At 41.0% G+C, this 20,474-nt stretch overlaps 1 protein-coding gene and 1 long non-coding RNA gene across 9 annotated transcripts in view; one reads left to right on the top strand and one right to left on the bottom strand.

Annotated features, from left to right (window-relative positions):
* Nucleotides 1-20,474, top strand: part of BCL11A (BCL11 transcription factor A) — a 105,521-nt gene that overhangs the window by 68,556 nt on the left and 16,491 nt on the right. For 5 of the 7 annotated variants that reach the window (XM_073339356.1, XM_073339360.1, XM_073339354.1 and 2 more), the window contains one exon: nt 19,465-20,474. This exon is cut by the window's right edge. In XM_073339356.1, coding sequence (XP_073195457.1) covers nt 19,465-20,474 — 1,010 coding nt within the window. Of the gene's footprint in view, nt 1-7,154; nt 7,350-19,464 lie in introns of all 7 variants that reach the window. The other 2 variants (XM_073339358.1, XM_073339359.1) reach the window with 2 other exon arrangements.
* Nucleotides 356-8,655, bottom strand: LOC140909621 (uncharacterized). 2 transcript variants are annotated; one of them, XR_012158296.1, is made up of 4 exons: nt 8,466-8,655; nt 5,504-5,692; nt 2,444-2,613; nt 356-730 (listed from the first exon to the last, which is right to left on the bottom strand). It is a non-coding gene; the product is annotated as an uncharacterized lncRNA (long non-coding RNA). The 2 variants fall into 2 exon arrangements; XR_012158295.1 differs by lacking the exon at nt 5,504-5,692.

Raw genomic sequence — 20,474 nt, 5'->3', positions numbered from 1 at the left:
CGTTTGGATCTTCTGCAAGGTGTTTTTAATGCTTGCCAAATCTGCTAGTAACAGAATATTTGGATTGGGTTGTAAAAATTATTGCCACTAAAAACAGTTAAATCTATGGTTTCAGAGTAACAGCCGTGTTAGTCTGTATTCGCAAAAAGAAAAGGAGTACTTGTGGCACCTTAGAGACTAACCAATTTATTTGAGCATGAGCTCATGCTCAAATAAATTGGTTAGTCTCTAAGGTGCCACAAGTACTCCTTTTCTTTTAGTTAAATCTATATCTATATCTATATCTACTAAATCTATAGTATCTATCTATATATCACTGCAAAAGTTTTGACTACAAGAACAGCAGCAGTGGGCCCAGCTTGCAATTTATTAATGTATGTGTTACATTTGAGTTAGAAGGGGAAAGATCAGACAACACATTTATTTCTAAAGGCTGAGATAATGTAGAGATCTATGTGAAATCATTGCCGAATCATATTAGTGGTGGAAAATATCTATTAGATCATCTCATCCATTTCTCTGCCAATGCTGTACTGTTCCCGAAGGTTAATCTTCTAGTGTCTGCCACTGATTCACTGTGTGACTGTCGCATGTCACGGAGCCATGGGAGTTTCACCACAACTTTCAGCTTTATTTCTTGTATTTCCATAAAGAGGTTTTAAATTTGTTGTTGTTGTTAAGAAAGGTTCCCTCCAGTTTTGCATTTCAATTTCTTTCTCCCAAGTTGTGTCTGAAAGTCAAAACAACAATAACTGTCAGATAAAGATGCACATTGAAAGAGTTGTAAAAAATGCAAGTTCCTGCATGAACAAGGAACTTTGTCTTGCCAGGCCCCAGTTCGACTGTGGATTGACGGCTAGCAGGTAGTGTGGGAGAACCTTGTGTTGGTTTGTGTCCCAGCAACCCCTTTCCTGGACAAGGTGTGGTTATCTAACTGGGCATGGAGCAGCTCCTCAGACTCACTCCGTGGTCAGGAGTAAGGCACAGCTTTGGAGCTTTTATTCTTGTTTATATAAATACAGTTTCTACAAATATGTATTTGCTTTGTCTTGAAAGTCTCTGTTTAGACAGCTTCATAAACACTGATTCTTTACCTGGTGCTGTAATAGTAAGAGCTATTTTAGGGCCTGGTGTCACACCCGCTGAACAAAGTGAACCCAATTCACTATTACTCTGCACATTGTGTAGTCATTCATGCAAGTGCAAAGTGGACATGATATGCCACCACTCTGCTTGGCATTCACTTTGCATGAATACAAAAGCACACAACACAGTGAATCGGGCCCAAGGGGAGCAGGAGCAGGCCTTAAAATAGTGATCACTGTGTATGAGCAATAGATTATTTTCCGAGTTACACACCTTTTCTATTTTAATAAGTTTCCAGTAACAATTAGATCATTCCCTAGACGAGTCACATGACACATTTCATTATTTAAAAATCCAAGCAGCAAGCATGCATGCACACACATACAGAGCAAATAAACAAATACAAAGCTCCCATTGCCTTCAGTGGGACCAGAACTGGGCCTTCAAGTTTAGTTTACCTGCCTGTATAATTTAACACTGAACTCTCCAATTGTTTCTTCACTTAGAGAAACACAACAACAATTCACTACTGGGCTAAGCAGTTAGTACACTGAGCCTTTTGTGTGTCTGATTTATGACCTTCCCCCTCTGCAAATGTGGTCTGCAATAAAAACATGGACTCAATCTCGGTGCAGGTGCAGCCTCTGATACCTGATGTAGAAATCAGGAAGCAAAAATCAAAGAGGGGTTTCTGTTCCACAATTGCTGCAGTTTCAGTGCAAGCAAATCAGTCTCCGTAAAACACTTCCCTTTCTCATGAGTGCGGCTCGGTGAGATTTTTAAATAAACGAGTACCCTGAAGTTTGGGCTGAATGTGACACCCACTAAGAAAAAAAAAATGGAAATTAGAGCTATTTATAGTGGTAAGCGAATGCCGATTTCATCAGCTTTTGTTTAATGTGAGGAAACACAGTATACGAGTACAGTAACCTTACTTGTAACTTCTTGCTTAAGCTGGCAGGAGTGATTGAATTCCCTGACACTGTAAAAGTCTGGACAACCCTGCCAGCTCGTGGAAGGTCAGTCCAACAACTGTCACATGGAAAAGCATCAAAAGCATGAGCTGTCGATAGTGACCCGCATTTGCAGAAAATCTGAGGGCTTTCTAATTAACTGAGGATCTCTAAATTAGAGCAAAGCCGCTTGACAAGCCCCCTCATATGCCTTAAGTGTCAAGGCGCAGATAATCATTACATCTAACAAGCTTCTGATTTTTAACAGTAGCTATGAGACTAAATCAGCTTATAATGGCTCAGTTTCAAAACATTTCAGTGCATTTTTCATCTCTTACTCTGAATATATATTCTTTGTTCCCTGCTCAAATATTCTGGTGCTTTTTCCTAATTTCAGGTTTTACCTCACAATGGCTCCACTTCTCTTAGTCAGGCAGCTCATTTGCTTGTCATTTCTCACACATGAGCATCCATGTTGTTTAGTCATGATTCTTTTCAACCAGTACATTGCACAGATTCGCTTCATCCTTCCACCCCATAGCGAACAAGGAAGGGTTGCCGAGTTGATGTCATTCTGTTATTTAAAAAAAAAAAAGTAGACTCAAGCACCTGTTTTGCAAGATGTGAGATGTAGTTTTAACCCTCAAAAATTTGGTATCTATAGATCTGCTGGGTTCTGATCTCATTCATTCTGTTTTTACGGTGGCGTAACTCCACTGACTTCAGTGGAATTGCTCCTGATTTACACCAGTTTAGGCCCGCAGAATCTGAGCTTCTCCTTTCAACTTTATTCATAGTCTGCTAAGAGGATAAATATTTAAACTGGCTCCGTCATGCACACTGGAACATCTGTACAGAAGGTGATGCGGGGAACTTGCTGCTGACTTGATTATGTAGCTCCCAACACTGGTAAAGAGACAGACATACGGCACGCGCAGAAAGATGGCAGGATAGACTCATATGTAAGTAGTAATAAAGAGCAGATAAATACCATTCAGGAAGGAAGAGAGTTAATGAACAACTCTTTGGAACTTCTCTGCATGTGTTTATATTCAACTACTTATCCATATCCTTGTAATTATTGAAATGAAATATATAATAAATCACGATGCCTAATTTTTCTTCTAAAAAATTTCACAAAGTAATCAAATCCCAAAGTGCATATTGTCTTCCAATGGCTTTATCAGTAAATCAGATTTTTACCATTTAGCTGCAAAAGTTAGATTTAAGCATCCTTACTGTAATGTTTGAAAGATGAACATTTGTTTCAGTGGGTACTGTGCCAATCAATAATCTTCCAGTTTAACTCAGCTATCAATTATTGCTGCAATTATTTATCTAGTTGGATATTTAAAATGTCATCAGAAAGAGATGATTACATATTCCAGAAAGCAAGGCACTATATAATCAGATGAACTGAATCCAGTTAAATGTAGTTTGGTACTAACTTGTCCTTCAAAGCTTGAATTCTGCAGCCGCAACTGAAACAACAGCTTTCTGCACTGTTGTAAGGAAACAGATCTTAACCTTGGAACACAGTATGTTATTGGGGTCGGGTAGTACTTAGATAGAGGAGACCTTGCAAGCCTGGAAATTGAATCAGCCATACTGACATAAAGAAGCATTTTTTGGTATGTTTTCATTGGATTTCATCTGCAAATCTATAAATAAGAAATTCTTCTCTTTATCTTCCTTTCTGTGACTTTAAACTCCTGAAGCACTGAATTTTCAAATGCCCCTTTTGTGTTCCTTGACTGGATATATGGTAAATACTCAGTGTGCCCTGAAAATGCAGTAAAGCTATAGAAATTCCTTCATTCTCAGATTCCCTAAACCCCACGTATCCTGAGCATTATATCATTTTCAACTTCAAGGAGTCTTAGATTACAAAGAGGAGGCAGAATAATACAAACAAGACCATAGAACTTTATGGTATCTTTTGTCCTATTTACAAAGAAAAAATTAACAACTCTCCTAATACTCCGTTGTGCAAGTACAAAACTGGCTTCTGTAAGGGTCAGGTGCAGCTCTTGCTATAATTGCAGCTCCTTTAGTGACACTGAAGTTGTTCAGGGACATAATAAGGCTTTGCCTTTCCAATAGATGATCTGTGGACAGAGATACTGATTCTGGGGACCTGCAGAACCCCTGGCCAAGATGGCTCAGTTTGTCAGATGGTGCCAGAGTAAACCTGGGCTGGTGGAGTCTGCTGCTGTCTTAGTGCACTGATTGGTGAGGAAGGGGAAACTGAAGTGGAGGAGGGGCATTACAAGAGGGAAGGAGAGATTTAGAGGATCTGTTTGGGAATGTGGGGGAAGAAGAGATTGAGAAGATGGGGAGGGTCCCAAGCTTTATTCACCCAAATCCTGAAGTTGACCCTCAATTAGAATTATGATCTACAAAAGCAAGCCCAATCTAGTCTGAAAAAATTAGATCAATGTTATTCTAAGGTGAGCATTTTACCTTAAAACTTTGGCACTGAGAACATTTAACAGGGTAAATTGAGTTCCACAGCTTGTTTGAGCAGCACCAGGGCCTCTATATGTACCAGAACTTCTCCCCACAGAATGTCACCTTTGTCAGTGCAGCTCACAATACCCATCCCCAGCCTTGGCGAGAATGTGGTTTTTGCAGCCGCAATGGAGCACTGTGGGGCAGCAATCAGTGGCATTACAGCCAAGGGAAGATGTAATTGTAGCACGGGCATACCCACATTAGTTTAACCTAGCGAGTATGGGTAACGATTGTAGTGAAGACATGGTGGCATGGGCTAGCATCCTGAATATGTACCCAGGGTCCCTGGCAGGCTTGAGCTGGGGAGCTAGCTCATGCAGAAGTCCACACTGCCACAGCTTCACTACTAGTGTTACCCGCATTAACTCGATCAAAGCTAGCGTGGCTATACCTACCTGCGCTACAGTCATACCTTCATTTGTTGTGTAGACGTAGCCTTGGTTGTGGAATGCTCAGACATTCAGAACACTGCCTCCAGGAGTGGCAACTACTATGCTATGGATGCAATGGGTACTCTCCTCAGTACTGGTTTCCTAGGACTAGCAGGTGCAGAAGAGCAATAGGGTCCTAGCCCAGACAGTCATGCAAGCCCTGCCTTGTGATCAAGTATGACAAGCAGCAATATTCCAGCTGCCTCCTGAGTGAGTGTATTGGGCTAAATTCATCTCAGGTGTAACTCCATTAACTTAATACACTAGGGATAAATTTGTTCTGTTATGTTTACGAACAAAACACAGCGTGCCATGCAACTCTCTGCTTTAAAAGTGTAATACAAAAAAGCCTATTCATAGGTGAAAGAATTTTATATTTATTTAACAAAATCTGGGATGACATCAGAGAAATAGAAAATGACATGTAAAGTGTGTCAGTGCATTCTCTACAAAAATAAATAAATAAAGGCAATAAGGGATGGGCACTACTTCTATATAGATTTACTCCAATGTACTTACTCCAAGTTGCTCTAACAGTGACCAGTGGTGTGAATATTCCATCCAGTGTCTCTCCCAGTGAGCAGAGATTGAGTGGTTTTAAAATGTCATCTCCGTTCGATTTCTCCAGGAGTGCCCAGTGTATTGCATTAGCGTCCTTCAGCAATTTCCCATAGAGTTTAATTGGGTTGTAAAGCACTAGTAGTTATGCTGATTAATACAAAATCATGTGACTATGTTTCTGATCCTTTATTTGTGAGAAGATATTTTGTTACACATATACAGTACATGGGCTATTAATATAATTAATATAAATAATAATTAAAACTAAAATAACAGTATTAGCCGTTTCTAAACAAAATAATGTAAAGGTTGGGACTTAAACTTTTAGAAAAAAGGGAATATAGAATGAAAGGCTAGAAATCTAGATCTGCCTTTCCCTCTGTGTTGTGCTGAGATGTTGCTGAGGTCAGAAAACATTGCATGTACTTAGGTGTCATCATCATATATGGCTTTGCACCTCCGAACAAAAACAGTTAGTGAAGGATGGGCATGACAACATGGATGTATTTCTTGCTTTCATGAGATAACTCAAACCCATAGGACCAAATTTTCTGGGTGCTGCCACTGTGCATCTACACTGGTGAGTGCAAATGGGCCTTTGTGTACACACTCCAAGACATCCCATCCATTTGCACGTGCAGCATGCAGTTTTCCCATGTGTGTGAAACGGGATCATTGACATTTTTGTGGTTGTCCCTTTTTACTCATGGCCAAAAATTTGCCCACATAACTTTATGATCAAATCTTGTAGTCCTCCTATTTATGTCAATTAAAGTTTTGTTTTACTATAATTATTTGTATTATAGTAGCACCTAGTGATCATGACCCCTCTGTGCTGAAGGCTGTATAGATAGTCCTTCCTCTGAAGAGCTTGCATTCTAAATGAACAAAACAAAGGTAAAGAGCCTGGCCTAATGTCACACAGTAGGTGAATGGCAGAGTCTAGAACTCATCTCCTGCATGCTAGTCTACACCCTATCCATTAGACCATACTGTCTCTTGAATAAAACTTGCAGCAATTAACTGTTAGCATCATTTTAATATGCATTTTTATGCTTTAGTATTCTCTGCCTGGTATTCAGGTTCAGTACTGTTGCTGTTAGAAGGGAAGAAAAGACTAAATGAAAAAGGGAACTACCAGAAAGAAAAATAGGAAACAATTAATCATTTAGGTGTATGAGAACGAGCACAATTATTTGGAACTTCTCTGTAACTATATAATTACACTGTATTTAAAAAGTGAATTATTAACTTGATTGTCCCTAACAGCCATTGGGTAAATACATAATTATGGACTGTTGACACAGGGTATTGTTTGCTGCATAATCGGGTGACTGCTTTGAAGGAGCTTTGATGCTCTATCGGGTCAAGGCTTACATGAGATTTCTTAGTTGATGGATCATTGACCTGATAGACCTGAAGGAGAATGTATCTGTCTGTTGCGTGTAGATCTAGCTAGAGGAGTTTTTGTTAAGGCCATTTGGGTGTCATTTCTGTTTAAAAGTCCATTAATTTAAAATGATTACAAAATTTTAAAGGAAAAAGAAAACCCATACTGGGAAAACTTAGTCATTGCAACAGTAATAATCATTTTTGTCTTTTTAAATAGCAAAAGTGATCAGATGGCATTAGGGACTATGGGCCCAGTCCCGGAAAATCCTTACTCATGCGAGTCATCCCGTTAAAGTCAGTTGGAAGAGAGCTGGAAAAGAATCTGCACGTCAGGGTTTGATCACTTTGTGAATTATTTTAGAAGTCGTGGGCCAGATTATATCAATAATGAGTTCTGCTTACAAATCTGATGGTACGATATAGTCCAATATTAGACTCTATAGTTTATATTTTGAATTAATGGGAGTGCATATGTTGAAGTCTGTCTGTCTTTCTATATTATTTGTATTTCTCTGTGACCTTAGTATTTAAGTACAAACTACTTTTGTTTGCCAGATCTTATTTGTTTGAGAAATTTCTTTTACAATTTATTTCAAAGTTGAATTATAAGCTCCAAATTGTTGTCTGAACCCACCAACTGCAATTTGTTTCCATTCACTGGTAATCGAAAAGTGACAGATTTCCACCCCCAAGTTTTAAAAAACACAAAATCACTCCCAGACTGGCATCTTCCTTGCCAAGTTGGAGCCTGAAGCAGTTTTTTTTGTAGCCAGATAATCATCACCTTGAAAATGGTGACAGACATTGAGGTCAGGCCAGTATGACTGGCAGCCCTACGATGCTCCTGAGGGACAGCAGAAGCCATCTCCTGTTTGCCAAGCCCTACAGCTCAAGCAAGAGATCAGTTTCAGTTCTGGTCTTTGTGTAAAATTAGGGTTTAGTAGGGATTTTTTTTAAGTGAGTAAGAAAAAATACAAAGTATTTTGACACTGGAAGTAAAATGTCCACCCACAAACTTTCCATTTTTCCTGGAAGGACGTGATCCCACACACATTGGAATGGACTGGAGTCTTTCCATTGACTCCAATGGGCATTGGCCCAAAGCTAAATGTATGCTTATTTAAGCAGCTTTTTTTCTCTGCTACTATGTGAGGTGTAAACACAGGTTACGCTTCTTGTGAAAATAATTCTGATTCTTCTCTCACACCAGTGTTTTTTTGTTAACTTCACTGATGTTACTCCTGGTGTAGGGCTTACTCCACATCCCACTGACTGGAGGTCTTTCCATTGCCTTCAGTGGGCTTTGGATCCAGACCTTGTGCTTGCAGAGCTGAGAAGAGAAGTGGGAAATTAGAAATTAAATAAGAAATAAGAAATTAACACTTTATCGTTAATTAGATGTCCATAGAGGTCTTGCCCGTTTGCTCTTTGATGACGCTGAGTAGTTGTTCTTTTGGAAAGAAGAGATAGCATTAGAGGGACCATACCCATTCCTTGTTCCTTTTCCTAGCCCCCTCCCCATTCTTACCTTCGCTCCAAATAACTCTCATTTTCCTTTCCAGTCTGTTAGACTTTAAACGTATGGCAGACGATAGGTTCTGTTTTTCTTTGACCTTCCCGATAATGCTGCTGCTGTCTAACTTTAAATAGTAAACCATTATCAAATTGCAGCCCAACTCCTGCACGGCCACACCCCTTTAACTTGGAAGCTGTCAGCCTCTTCCCCTGCAGAAAGAATGTCGGTTTGCCATAAGGGCTGCACCTTAAATAGGCAGAAGTCTGCTTTCCCTGGACAAAGGTAAAAGGCAGGGGAGTCCGGGAAAATAGACTTGTGGCTGCTTGAGCTGTTGGTGCTTGGGTGTTTATTGGATTGACTTAGGAATTCTCTGTTTGGATATTCTTCAGGGAGTGACCTTACTGCAAGTAGCATCCTGTCTGTTTGTGTTCCTATTCCACAGAGAAGGAATGAAAGGCATAGTCTTTCCTACCTGTGCCCTGTAAGCCTGTTTTTTCCTCCTAATGAATTAGTAGTAGCTGTTCTGCAGCACAAGTGAAAGGCACTCAAATACCAGAGTGATAGGCGTGGCAGAAGAATCTGAACAGAACCGAATAGTAATACTTTAGGCTCTGTATGAGAGAAGGCCAAATAATACTGTCATCGGGAAATGTAAAGAGATATAATCAGTTTAAAAGTAATATTTTGTTTAAATATAAAATCCTTGTCTGCTAAGTCATGCTTCCAGATATTAAAATAGAAAGATAATTACCACCATTATTTGCTTTTTTATCATTTATGCTGCTTGTATTTTTTCAGTTTGGACAATAAAAATAAAATATCTGTAAAACTGGTCAAACCTTTTCTCACAAAAAGATTTTTTGGTGTAAAAAAATGGCCTTTTTTGAGAACAAAACATTTTTCAAAAAATTATTGAAATGATCAAAATCTGCGACATCTTTCTTGAAATTTTTATTGAAATCATTTTAGAAATTTTTCATTTCACAAAATCTTGGCTTCTAGTAAGAAGAAATGAGTTTCAGATAATTAAACATTTCAGTGACGATTTTGCCGAAGTCCTCAATAAAATATGGATCAAAAGGTCATGGAAAAGTTCATGAAAAACAAAATGTGGGGCCACTTTGACTCCTACAAAATGAAACAACTTTCAGATTTTGACATTTAGCACAAAATTGTTTGTTGTTTTTCAATCATTTCTACTGCTCAGTTTCACTTTTGTTTATAATCAGTTACTAGTGGACTTTACTTTCCGATTCTTGTAGTTTTCTTTTTTTATATATATATATATACACTAGAAACTGTACTTGTTCATCCTGATCTGGTGCTGCGTAATTTTCTCACGAGTCTTACTTGTGTTTTTCTGTTAACATTTAATGATGATGATAATAATTAATTAATAGACATGAATCACTGCTCTGTTACACCAGTGTTGAAGTCAATGGAGTCACAGTAGTATAATAGAGTAGTGAATCAGGCCCAATATTTACTAAAGGCCCTCCTGCCAAAAAAATATGTTGGTATACAGAAATGATAAATGTATAGGTTACAGAGAAATGACCTCCTTGCCCCCAAAACCCCCCAACAAAACAAAACATACCACCACCAACAAAACCCACAGCCACCTCTAATCCATTTATGATGGGCCAGTATAATAATGTGTCTTTTGCAATCTGCTCAATCATAAAGAAAAATCAGTATTCAGTTAACTAAGGAAAAAAAATTCATTGAACAATTACAGTTTCCCTTGTCTAAGTCAATGCTGCTAACTACTAGGAAAAGGTGACTTACGAAAAGTGGGTATTTTCCCCTCAGTGCTTACAAACAGAAGTAAGTTGCAGAAGACACAGAGGGTACATCTACAATGCTGTTGGGAGCATGCCTTCCAGCCTGGGCATGCCTCCACTCGAGCTAGCATGGTAAAAATAGCAGCTTGGATGTTGCGGTATGGGTGGTGGCATGGGCTGGTTACCTCAACTCGGACCCAGAGGGGCAGCTTGTACTCAGGCAGCTAGCCTGTGCCACTGATGCTTTTGGCGAGGCAGTGTATGTCTGGGAGGCATGGTCCCCTCTGTAGTGTAGACATACCCAGATTGAGCATATCTATCTTCAGTCTCTGTTAGCTTCCTGTGTCCCAGTAGTTTTAGTTCTGAAGTTTTAGTTGCGGGATTTCAACAGCATGCATTTCCAAAGGAAAAGATATTTGACAAGCCAGATGCAGAAGAGATGAATCAAGTACAAGTGGTAACAATTAACTCTGTTTCCCCTCCACCCTCTTAAATACTGTAATGATCCAAAATTTATCAGCCTAAAAGCAAGCAATCATTTGATATTAAAGCAGAATAAAGAAATTCTGGTTTAGGTTCAAACTGTTCCTCAATTTTTTTTGTGAAGAGGGGAGGAGGGTGGAAAAGTATTTGTTATAATTTTCACATATTCAAGTCCCAGTAACATTCTATTTTTTGCATCTCTGATAACAAAAGATACATGTGATCTATGCAGGAGCCTACAAGAGCAACACACTATTGTAGTAACTTACTAGTACGTAACCTTGTGATGAAAAGAACCTTGTCCTATAAACCCCGGTTTTGCTTGGCAAGTGTATGTTTTGTGAGGAGAACAAGGTATATTTTGCACTAAAGGCCCCACCACTACGGGCTGTAATGACAACGCTTTCATGTGCTCTTACTGCTAAGCTCACGGAAAACAGGCAAAGGCCTCAGTTGGTGGGGGTTCATTGCTTTTGGGAAATCAAGCCTTGTCAAGGTGTCTCCAGTTAGATACCAGAAAGTGAGTCCTCCTCCCCTGAAAAAACAGCCTCCTTTTGAAAACTGAGACCACAATATTTGTCCATGATCAAAACACATTTTTTTCCTTTCATAATCCCCACAAACCAACCACAGCAACAGAGCATTGTACACTACATCACTAGGGCCTGACACCCTTTTACATACCCTTTAGACTTGGGAAATTGGAAACTGTCCAAATGATCATGGCAGACCTAATTCTGATCTTATTTACACCAATGTAAAAGTAGAGCGAGTCTGGAGTCTCTGGCACTACTTCAGATTTCTGCCATTATCCTAAGAGGTGCTGAGCACAAGTCCCACTGAGACTTGGGTGCTTAGCACATCTCAGGGAGTTGGAGAAGAATAATTTTTCGCAGATTCATGTGTGGATCTCACCTCTCCCTGGGTTTCTGCAGCATCCTCTGGGGCTTCGTACATGGAGAGGTGGGTTGGCTGAAGGCAGGTCTTGGCAGGGATGCACATTGTCTCCCCTGGCACTCAGAGCAAATGCCATTGTAAAGGTTACTGAATTCAGGCTCTGTTATACTTTCTGTGCCCTCCCCTCAGTGGGATACCCCTTCACGTCCCAATGGCTGAAGAACCCCAGGCAGCACCGGCTGCAGTGGAGCATGGGGCTGAGCTGCTATTCCTTTTGGAGCCTCTGGCCTGGTCGACACTAAAAAGTTAGGTCAACCCAGTTATGTTGCTCAGGGGTGTGAAAAATCCATACTCCAGAGCGATGTAGTTAACCTAATCCCTGCTGTAGATAGCGCTACGTCGATGGAAGAGTTCTCTGAGGGAGGTGAATGGGAGAACCCCTCCCATTGGCATAGGCAGTGTCTACATTGAAGCGCTATAGCTGGCTGCGGCAGCTGTAGTGTTTCCGGTGTAGACAAGCGCTCAGAGTCAGCATGAAGTCACAGAACCCCGAATGGTTTGGGGGCTAGAGCCACTGCTTCTTCTACAGAGGGGCAGACCCACCCCACCAATGGAGATAACTCTGGGAAAGGGGAACCTTGCAGAGGTTTCCTCCATGTGCATCCCTTTTCAGGATGGGAGTTACTGGGATACAGTGAAATGGCTCTCCTACTGGGATTGTTGAAATGCCAGGCCTACCTGTACCAACTCATTTTCAACATCTCCCAGAAGTGTAGAGTCCCAGATCCTGGTCCATCTGGAGTCTGGTAGATTTGCCATTGACTTCACTGGGACCAAAATTTTGCCAAGGGGAATGTCGATGGCTGTAAATGGAATGCTTTGCAATCTCCACTGGCACATAGTCTGTTCCTCCCCTTTTACTATCCTCCTTTGTGTTTTTTCTTGTGAAAACTCTGCCAGATGATGGACTGAAGTTTGTATTTCTTCTACTATAGGGTATTCTGGAACAGAATGTGGCCAGCCCATATGATGCCCTATCATAGGTTGTGTATTGTGTCCATGTTAAGTGCCCCAATTTGGGGTCCTGCACAAATTAACTTCCGCATTGTGGATGCGGAACCTCCAGTCACTCCGCATTTGTCCTTTAATCGTTATGGCTTGTAGAATGTCCAGAGATGCGTATGTGCTGTGATAAGCTTTTATGGATCTAGCTTTTACTTTTAAGAATTGAAGGAAGCGCTTCCCAAGCCCACTGACATACACATGCATATTATTCCATTACTCACTTGGCACTGGAAGCATTCATATGCCTAGCTCCAGAATGAAATTTTTTCCAGCAGTGGCATCTACCTGACAGCTTCTCTTCCCGGCTGGCTTCTTCCCCAGCTCCTTGTCTGGCTCCGCTGCTGGTGGCTGTGGACATGCCTATGGGTCTGGTTCAGAGTCAACTATATTGTGCTTCTGGATGTCAGCTTCCTTTGACTCAGGTAGCAGTGTAAAGCATTCACATTTGCTCCATTAAATACATTTGTGAGTACAGCAAAGAATAAATGTCTTTTTAAAATGTCTGTTTAGTGCTAAAAGCAGATGCGCCTTCATATCTTATTAAGTAAATGCGTGGACTGCCCTTAAAGGCACTCAAATGCCAATATACATTCCATTCACTTGTTAACATTTTTCAGATCAGGAGTTTAAATCTGTCACCCACACATTCCCCAGTTAAATCACCTCTTTATTTGGGGTGGGAGGGGGGAGGTCAAGTGCTGAAGTTTTGTTATTATTTTAGGGAGATGGAACTATTATTTTAGAAATGCTAAATACTGTTCTACGAAAGTGCAATGCAATTTCTTAAGATCTATAGCTAATAATTCGCTGGATGAGATGTAAAGTAAATAGGTGATTGTCTTCAAGTAAAATGTTTATTTGATATTTTTCTAAAGAAATTGGGCCAGTGATGTTATTGGGCCAGGGTTGAATTTAGCCCATTGTGTTTATTTTTTATGTAGAATCCCTGCAATACAGTAATTCTCCTAGTTGTGGGACAGAAGAGTTTATTTCATCAATGAACAGTGTCTCAGACAGCCACAAAGCCACAGAGCAATGCACCGGCACTGCATGGTGCTATTTGCGTTGGTGCAGCATGTCATGGTGATCTGTCATCTAGGCTGATGCAGCAGTTTGATGATGTAAACCTCACAATGCAATATCAAGACCTCTTACCACAATTCTTTTGTTACTCTATGCAATTTTCTTGTCCACAGTGAGCTAGATCCTCCACTGAGATGGAGTTCTGCTCGGTGCAGCTGCAAAGTGGGTAAGGGGGAAAAGGTGGTAGCATGCTAACTTTGTGCTTCCCAGAGCTGCTGAGTCCTCTTTGGCCACCAGCTTGAGTTAGAGCAGCCACTCAACTACTCTAACTTAGGTTGGCATGTAAGGGCCTGCAAGGGGCCATTCTGTCCAGGGAACACTGGAGAACAGCATGATCCAGCCACACCCCCTCCCACTCCTAACATGCTCTCTACATCAGGAAGGCTGATGGGAGGGGCACAGCTCAGAGAAGCTATAGCATAAGCCAGAATCTGGCCCAGTATCTCCTCTCTGTCCTCATCCCGTTAGAGGCTGTTAGGAGTGAAAGTGAAGTGCTTTTCTTCTCTCTCCCTCCTTCTGTTTCTTTGGTAGGGCAGAGAAAAACCCAGCTGTCTCCAGTCCATTGAGCCAACACTCTCTGAGCTGTTGTGTGTGTTTCCGATCAGCACTCTGTGTGCTGTGCCTGAGACTACACCCTGGGACTTGGATTCCACAGGAGAGTGTCCCAGAGCTCTGGGAGCCCTCAGGCTGGAGATCATGATTTCTCCATGTGCACAATGGAAGTGGCTCCTCCTCTGAAAATATCTTTGCAGAAATATGTGTTCATTGCCTCAGAGCTGAACTCAAAATGAGTGTATTTTTAAAAATATCATGAAGGAAATTACAAAGGTTTCTTGTTTCAGTTTCACAAGTTCTCCTGAAAACTTGTCTGGGTTAGCAGTGGGTTAATACAGTAGTCTTTCCACACTGACTTGGGCTCAAGTCCTGCTTTAGTCCAAGGTGTGTTTGGTGGAGCTCTCTCTCTAGACTATCCTATATGACAGGAAAATGGGGGTATTTCTGCCGATCTCATCCAAATCAGTACAATGCTGCAAGATGGAATTGCAGCACTGCTTAGCATGGGATAGCATCATGTATCACACTCGCAATTCAGTGCCTGAACCAGCCTTCAGGTTTTGTGGGACTTCTATCCAGTTTCCTCCTCTCATGTTCCTCCTCTCCATCATTGGAGATTTTTAAGAGCAAGTTAGACAAATACCTGTCAGGAATGGTCTAGACCAGAGTGGCCAACCTGAGCCTGAGAAGGAGCCAGAATTTACCAATGTACATTGCCAAAGAGTCACAGTAATATGTCAGCAGCCCCCACATCCGCTCCCCAGACCCCAGTGCCTCCTGCCTGCCAGCAGCCCCCACTAATCAGCGCCTACTCCCCTCTCCTCCCGCAATCAACTGTTTCATGTGTGCAGGAGGCTATTGGGGGGGGAGGGAGGAGGAGCGAGGGCATGGCAGGCTCAGGGGAAAGGGCCTTGGGGGAAGGGGTGGAGTGCGGGCAGGGCTTGGGGCAGAGCAGGGGCTTGAGCAGTGAGCACCCCCCAGCACATTGGAAGTTAGCATCTATAGCTCCAGCTCCAGAATCAGTGCCTAGGTAAGGAGTCGCATATTAACCTCTGAAGAGCGGCATGCAGCTCCGGAGCCACAGGTTGGCCACCACTGGTCTAGATAATACTTAGTCCTGCCGTGAGTGCAGAGGACTGGACTAGATGACCTCTCGATGTCCCTTCCAGTCCTATGGTTCAATGATTTTATGTTTTATGATCACATGCCCTCAAATTGCTGCCTTTACTCATGCCCATATCCCGCCTATCTTTCCCTTCCTAGGCTGTGTTAACTTCTCACCTCTATGTGGGATTTCATGGTGTCTCTAGTGACCCTAACAGGGTAGACTATAGTGGGACCCATTAATGTGAAGATCCAGGCCATGCCTTGGCCCATGGACCCTCAGACTTCTGGTCCAATAATCTTTTTGTTGAGGTAGGGTTGATGGGACGACAGCTAGAGCATACTGAGGTCTGCTAGGGAACTGCAATAGTGACAAGGCAGAAATCCAAGAGTGCCTGGAGCGGTTTGATTTGTTGAGCAGTGTCCTTTGATTTGTTTGGTTGCTTTGGCTGGGTTGGATATGGGTTGCATTTAGGTTTAATCTGTCACTTTGTCCCTCTAGTGACCATGAGCTCTGCATGGGGATGTCGGAACAGTGGGTAACTGGAAACAAATTCAACCATAACCCATATCTCTTCAGATTTAGCCTGAGAATGGGCACTGAGTAATAGTTTAGTGCATGTATCCTGGCCAGACCAAGAGCACTCGCACAACACCCCCAGACCCAGGTTTATTACAGGATCACCAATAATCTGAGTGGCATGAGGTGCATAGGGTCTGGGTGAGTCAGTGGGGTATGCACTGAGAGAATCCTGGTCCCCCCTGTGATACCCTTAATGCACCTCAGTGAGTTGGAGACCTTTAGTAGTATGACTGAACCCCATACATTTTGGAGGTGCAGGATCGGGGCCTCCTTGATTCCACTTGTGGTTCTGGCTTGTCAGGGGTGTGTAAAAACAAGGGTTTGGCCTGACTTGTTTATTCACTTATTTACTTCTAGTTCTTGATTCTGTCACCCTTATTAAGAATGAGTAGTACCATGCCCTTCAACTGATCGCACTAAAAAGAATGGGTCTAACTCGTGAAGTAAAGTACTGCTTGGTGTGAGTAAAATTGGGCCTATAATAATTGAGGGAGCAGGCTCTGGGGCCTGCCCCTACTCCTACTGAAGTCAATGGGAGTTTTGTCATTGACTTCAATGGGAGCAGCATAGTGTCCAAAAACAGGAGCTTAGCCTGACTGAATGAGAAACTCAGGACTTCTAAGAAAACAGGGACTTTTGTGCCCAGAATGTGACGGTTTAAATACAACTCTCACTCCTTTGGTGGTAGTATGTGGATTATTGCCATAATTCTCATAGTTTGGCAAGCCTGCATCAGACTGGAACATACCTCTTGGTGGTAATATGGTCAGTCAGTAGCCTTCATTATTAATCAAGCACTAATAGACAAATTAGAAACTGTGTTTCTTCAAAGCAGGAGGTAAATCACTGGTGGATTTTAACTGTTTCACTGCTTTGTCTTATTTCCTATTTTATATTGCTCCATTGAAAATGTTAGATTGGTTAAGATTAGACAAGTGATGTAAATAAGCATTACTTTAAATTTAAATTATTATCCTGATTACCAAACATGAATGGTGAATTGAAAACTTGTTTTTCTTCAAAGCAAATGAAGAATAATATTACATTTTACACTTCAGTAAATCAATGTAGCCCTAATTTTTGCCATGCAGGAAATCAATTCTAGTCTTTATAACAGTCGAAGATGTTATGAACAAAGTAATTTTGCAAATGGTGGCAAGTAACACATTTATTGATGACTGTACTTTAGGAATTTAGAATTTGTGAGCACTATAATATAATATACTGCACTGGTAGGAGCTGAGTGAAATACAGATTATATGGTGAAACTGTAATGCATCATTTGCTATTAGTGGACTGGTAATAATTACCAGTTTCAAAGCAGCTTTTTCCGTGTAATCTTTAGTCTCAGACGTAACAGCCCTTCTCATTGACATTATGATTACACTAGCTGCCCTTATGATCTAGAATATCTAGTTGATGGGAATACTAAAATGTGATAGTGAAAACTGTTTGTTGTATCCTCATTATAAGATAAAGTGCCATTTTCTCTGACCTAAATATATAAAATAGAAAAGCAGGGTAGCATTATATTGTTAGCATACTGTAGCCTGATCATGTAGCTTTCGGTATATTGTTAAAAATTTCCACTTTATGACAGCAAAATAAAGGAAATTTTCACATTTAAGTCTTTATGAGCACAGGAATGTGAAAGTCCAATTGAATTTTGTTCTATTTCCAACAGATTTAAATATTTATCTATGCCTGTATTCACAGTACATGCTAAACACCGTAGTGCATTTTATTCAAATGCTGGCTTCAGTTGAAGAATGAAATGTTAAATATTATTCCAAGGGCTTTTTAAGTGACTAAAGTGTTAAATGCCTGCTATCAGTGGTTGAATCTCTTTTTACTCATCCAATTCAGATTGTCAGACTAAATGTATAATAATAGAGGAATCTGAAGGCACCAGGAAAAATGGCTGTGGGTCACTATAGCCAGAACTATAGGCTGCCTGTCTGTCATATTCACAAATCATTATTCAATACATTATACAATGAAAATAGCCTTATAAAGCTTTTCCTTTTTCTTCTTTGAAGTGAGGAGGAAAACAAGAAGGTTGCTGATAAAATGATACTAATGTCGAAATTTTCTTTCCAAATCTTTCTGTGCTCCCTCCCTCCCCCTCCACATTAGGCAACTGTTTGAAACCTAATTTAGGCATCTACCATCTAATTTTGTAAAGAGGTTTTAACCACGAGTGGGTTATATTGAGTGAGATTATAAATGCATCGTCAAGTAAATTACAGGTCAGACCAGGAGTACATTATGCAGTCAAATACCATTGTAAGCCTGGCTTGTTTTTGAAGACGGTTATATTTTTGTTCCGGAGCAGACCTCAAGAGCTTTTGTTTTTAAATCACTAGCTAGCAACTCTATGAGAACTGTCAGGTTGGACTGAACATTAATTTTTGTTCTCATCTTTGTTCTAATTTCAATTTACCAACAGTTATCAGTGAAAAATACTTACTCTGGCAAAATGGGATTATTCTTAAAATTACAGCATTCAATAAAAATACACTTGCCTCCTTCAGATTTCATATGATCTCTTGCCTACCACCCTCCAGAAGTCATTCATTTTCCTTATTTTGCAATATATTTAGTTGTGGCTGCTTTCTTGTGCCATTATTAGTTAGCTTTTTGTTTAGTTATTTATTAGTCACTTGCTCTTTTATAATGTCCGGGTTATCTCTGAAAATAAATTATCATGAATTAGAGTTAGCTAGTTAGTTGGCTACTTGCCAAAGTGGCATTTACCATCCTCAAATTCTTTTCAGGGCGAGAGAAATAATGTGACTCCAACAGGGCGTGCATCCAGGCCTCTTGGCTACTGTACAGATATTTGACTAGCTGAACTGCATCTTTCCGTTTCTTCGTTATCCTTTTTTCTTTTTCTTTTTTCTTTTTTTCCACTTGAAGCTGACACTCTGCTAAGGGCATGAGATGTTGTCTAATTTTCTACACATTGTTAGTCTCTCAGAATAATGAGAAGGATGATAATTTAACATTTCTCATCTTCCTTAGCTATCGTTGCACTTTGGGCTGCTTCTTTGAACCAATGTATATGTTTTTGCATTATACCTTTCATAAAATTATTTGTAATGATTTTTTTTTTCATTTTACATATTAGTGAAGTAAGATCAAGGTATCTGTGGAGCCATAATTAGAATGAATTTACTGAATCATTTTTTTGATGGATCTTTAACACTGTTACCTGTTCACATACTCTCTGTTTGTTAGGGAAGGAAAAAAGGCAGGAAGTCAGCTCAGATTTGATATGGTTAAATGTGCAAGCTCCCCTCCCCCATAACTACTCATTAGTAGATTTATGTTTCTCCAGTTTAGATTTAATGCTAGGGGAAAAGAAAGATTAGAAAGAAAAAAACCAACAACCATCAATCATTGATAAGCAATTCAGTGATTAAACATTTATGTTGCTGTTGGTATTATTTTGCAGGTAAAGATGAGCCCAGCAGCTACACGTGTACAACTTGTAAACAGCCTTTCAACAGTGCATGGTTTCTCTTGCAACACGCACAGAATACTCACGGATTAAGAATCTACTTAGAAAGCGAGCATGGAAGTCCCCTGACACCGCGGGTTGGTATCCCATCAGGACTAGGTGCAGAATGTCCTTCACAGCCACCACTCCACGGAATTCATATTGCAGACAATAATCCTTTTAACTTGCTAAGAATACCTGGGTCAGTATCAAGAGAGGCTTCAGGTCTTGGAGAAGGGCGTTTTCCACCCACACCTCCTTTGTTTAGCCCTCCCCCCAGACATCATTTGGATCCACATCGCATAGAACGTCTGGGTGCAGAAGAAATGGCTCTTGCAACCCATCACCCTAGTGCCTTTGACAGGGTGCTGCGACTGAACCCCATGGCTATGGAGCCACCAGCTATGGATTTCTCCAGGAGACTTAGAGAGTTAGCTGGAAACACCTCCAGTCCACCATTGTCACCAAGCCGGCCCAGCCCTATGCAAAGGTTACTGCAACCATTCCAGCCAGGCAGCAAGCCACCATTTCTGGCAACACCGCCCCTTCCTCCTCTTCAGTCAGCCCCTCCTCCTTCCCAGCCTCCAATAAAATCCAAGTCTTGTGAATTTTGTGGGAAAACATTCAAGTTTCAGAGTAATTTAGTAGTACACCGTAGAAGCCACACTGGAGAAAAACCCTACAAATGCAGCCTCTGTGACCACGCATGCACTCAGGCCAGCAAGCTAAAGCGTCACATGAAAACACACATGCACAAGTCCTCCCCCATGACCGTCAAGTCAGATGACGGGCTCTCCACAGCCAGCTCCCCAGAGCCTGGAACCAGTGATCTCGTCGGCAGTGCGAGTAGTGCTCTCAAATCTGTCGTGGCCAAGTTTAAGAGTGAAAATGACCCCAATATGATTCCAGAAAATGGGGATGAGGAAGAAGAAGAGGACGAGGAAGAAGAGGAAGAAGAGGAAGAG

This window comes from Lepidochelys kempii, chromosome 3 (assembly GCF_965140265.1).
Source record: "Lepidochelys kempii isolate rLepKem1 chromosome 3, rLepKem1.hap2, whole genome shotgun sequence".
NCBI classification, from domain to species: Eukaryota; Metazoa; Chordata; order Testudines; family Cheloniidae; genus Lepidochelys; species Lepidochelys kempii.
Note: the sequence above shows the minus strand (reverse complement) of the source record. Positions and strands in the feature narration are given on the sequence as shown.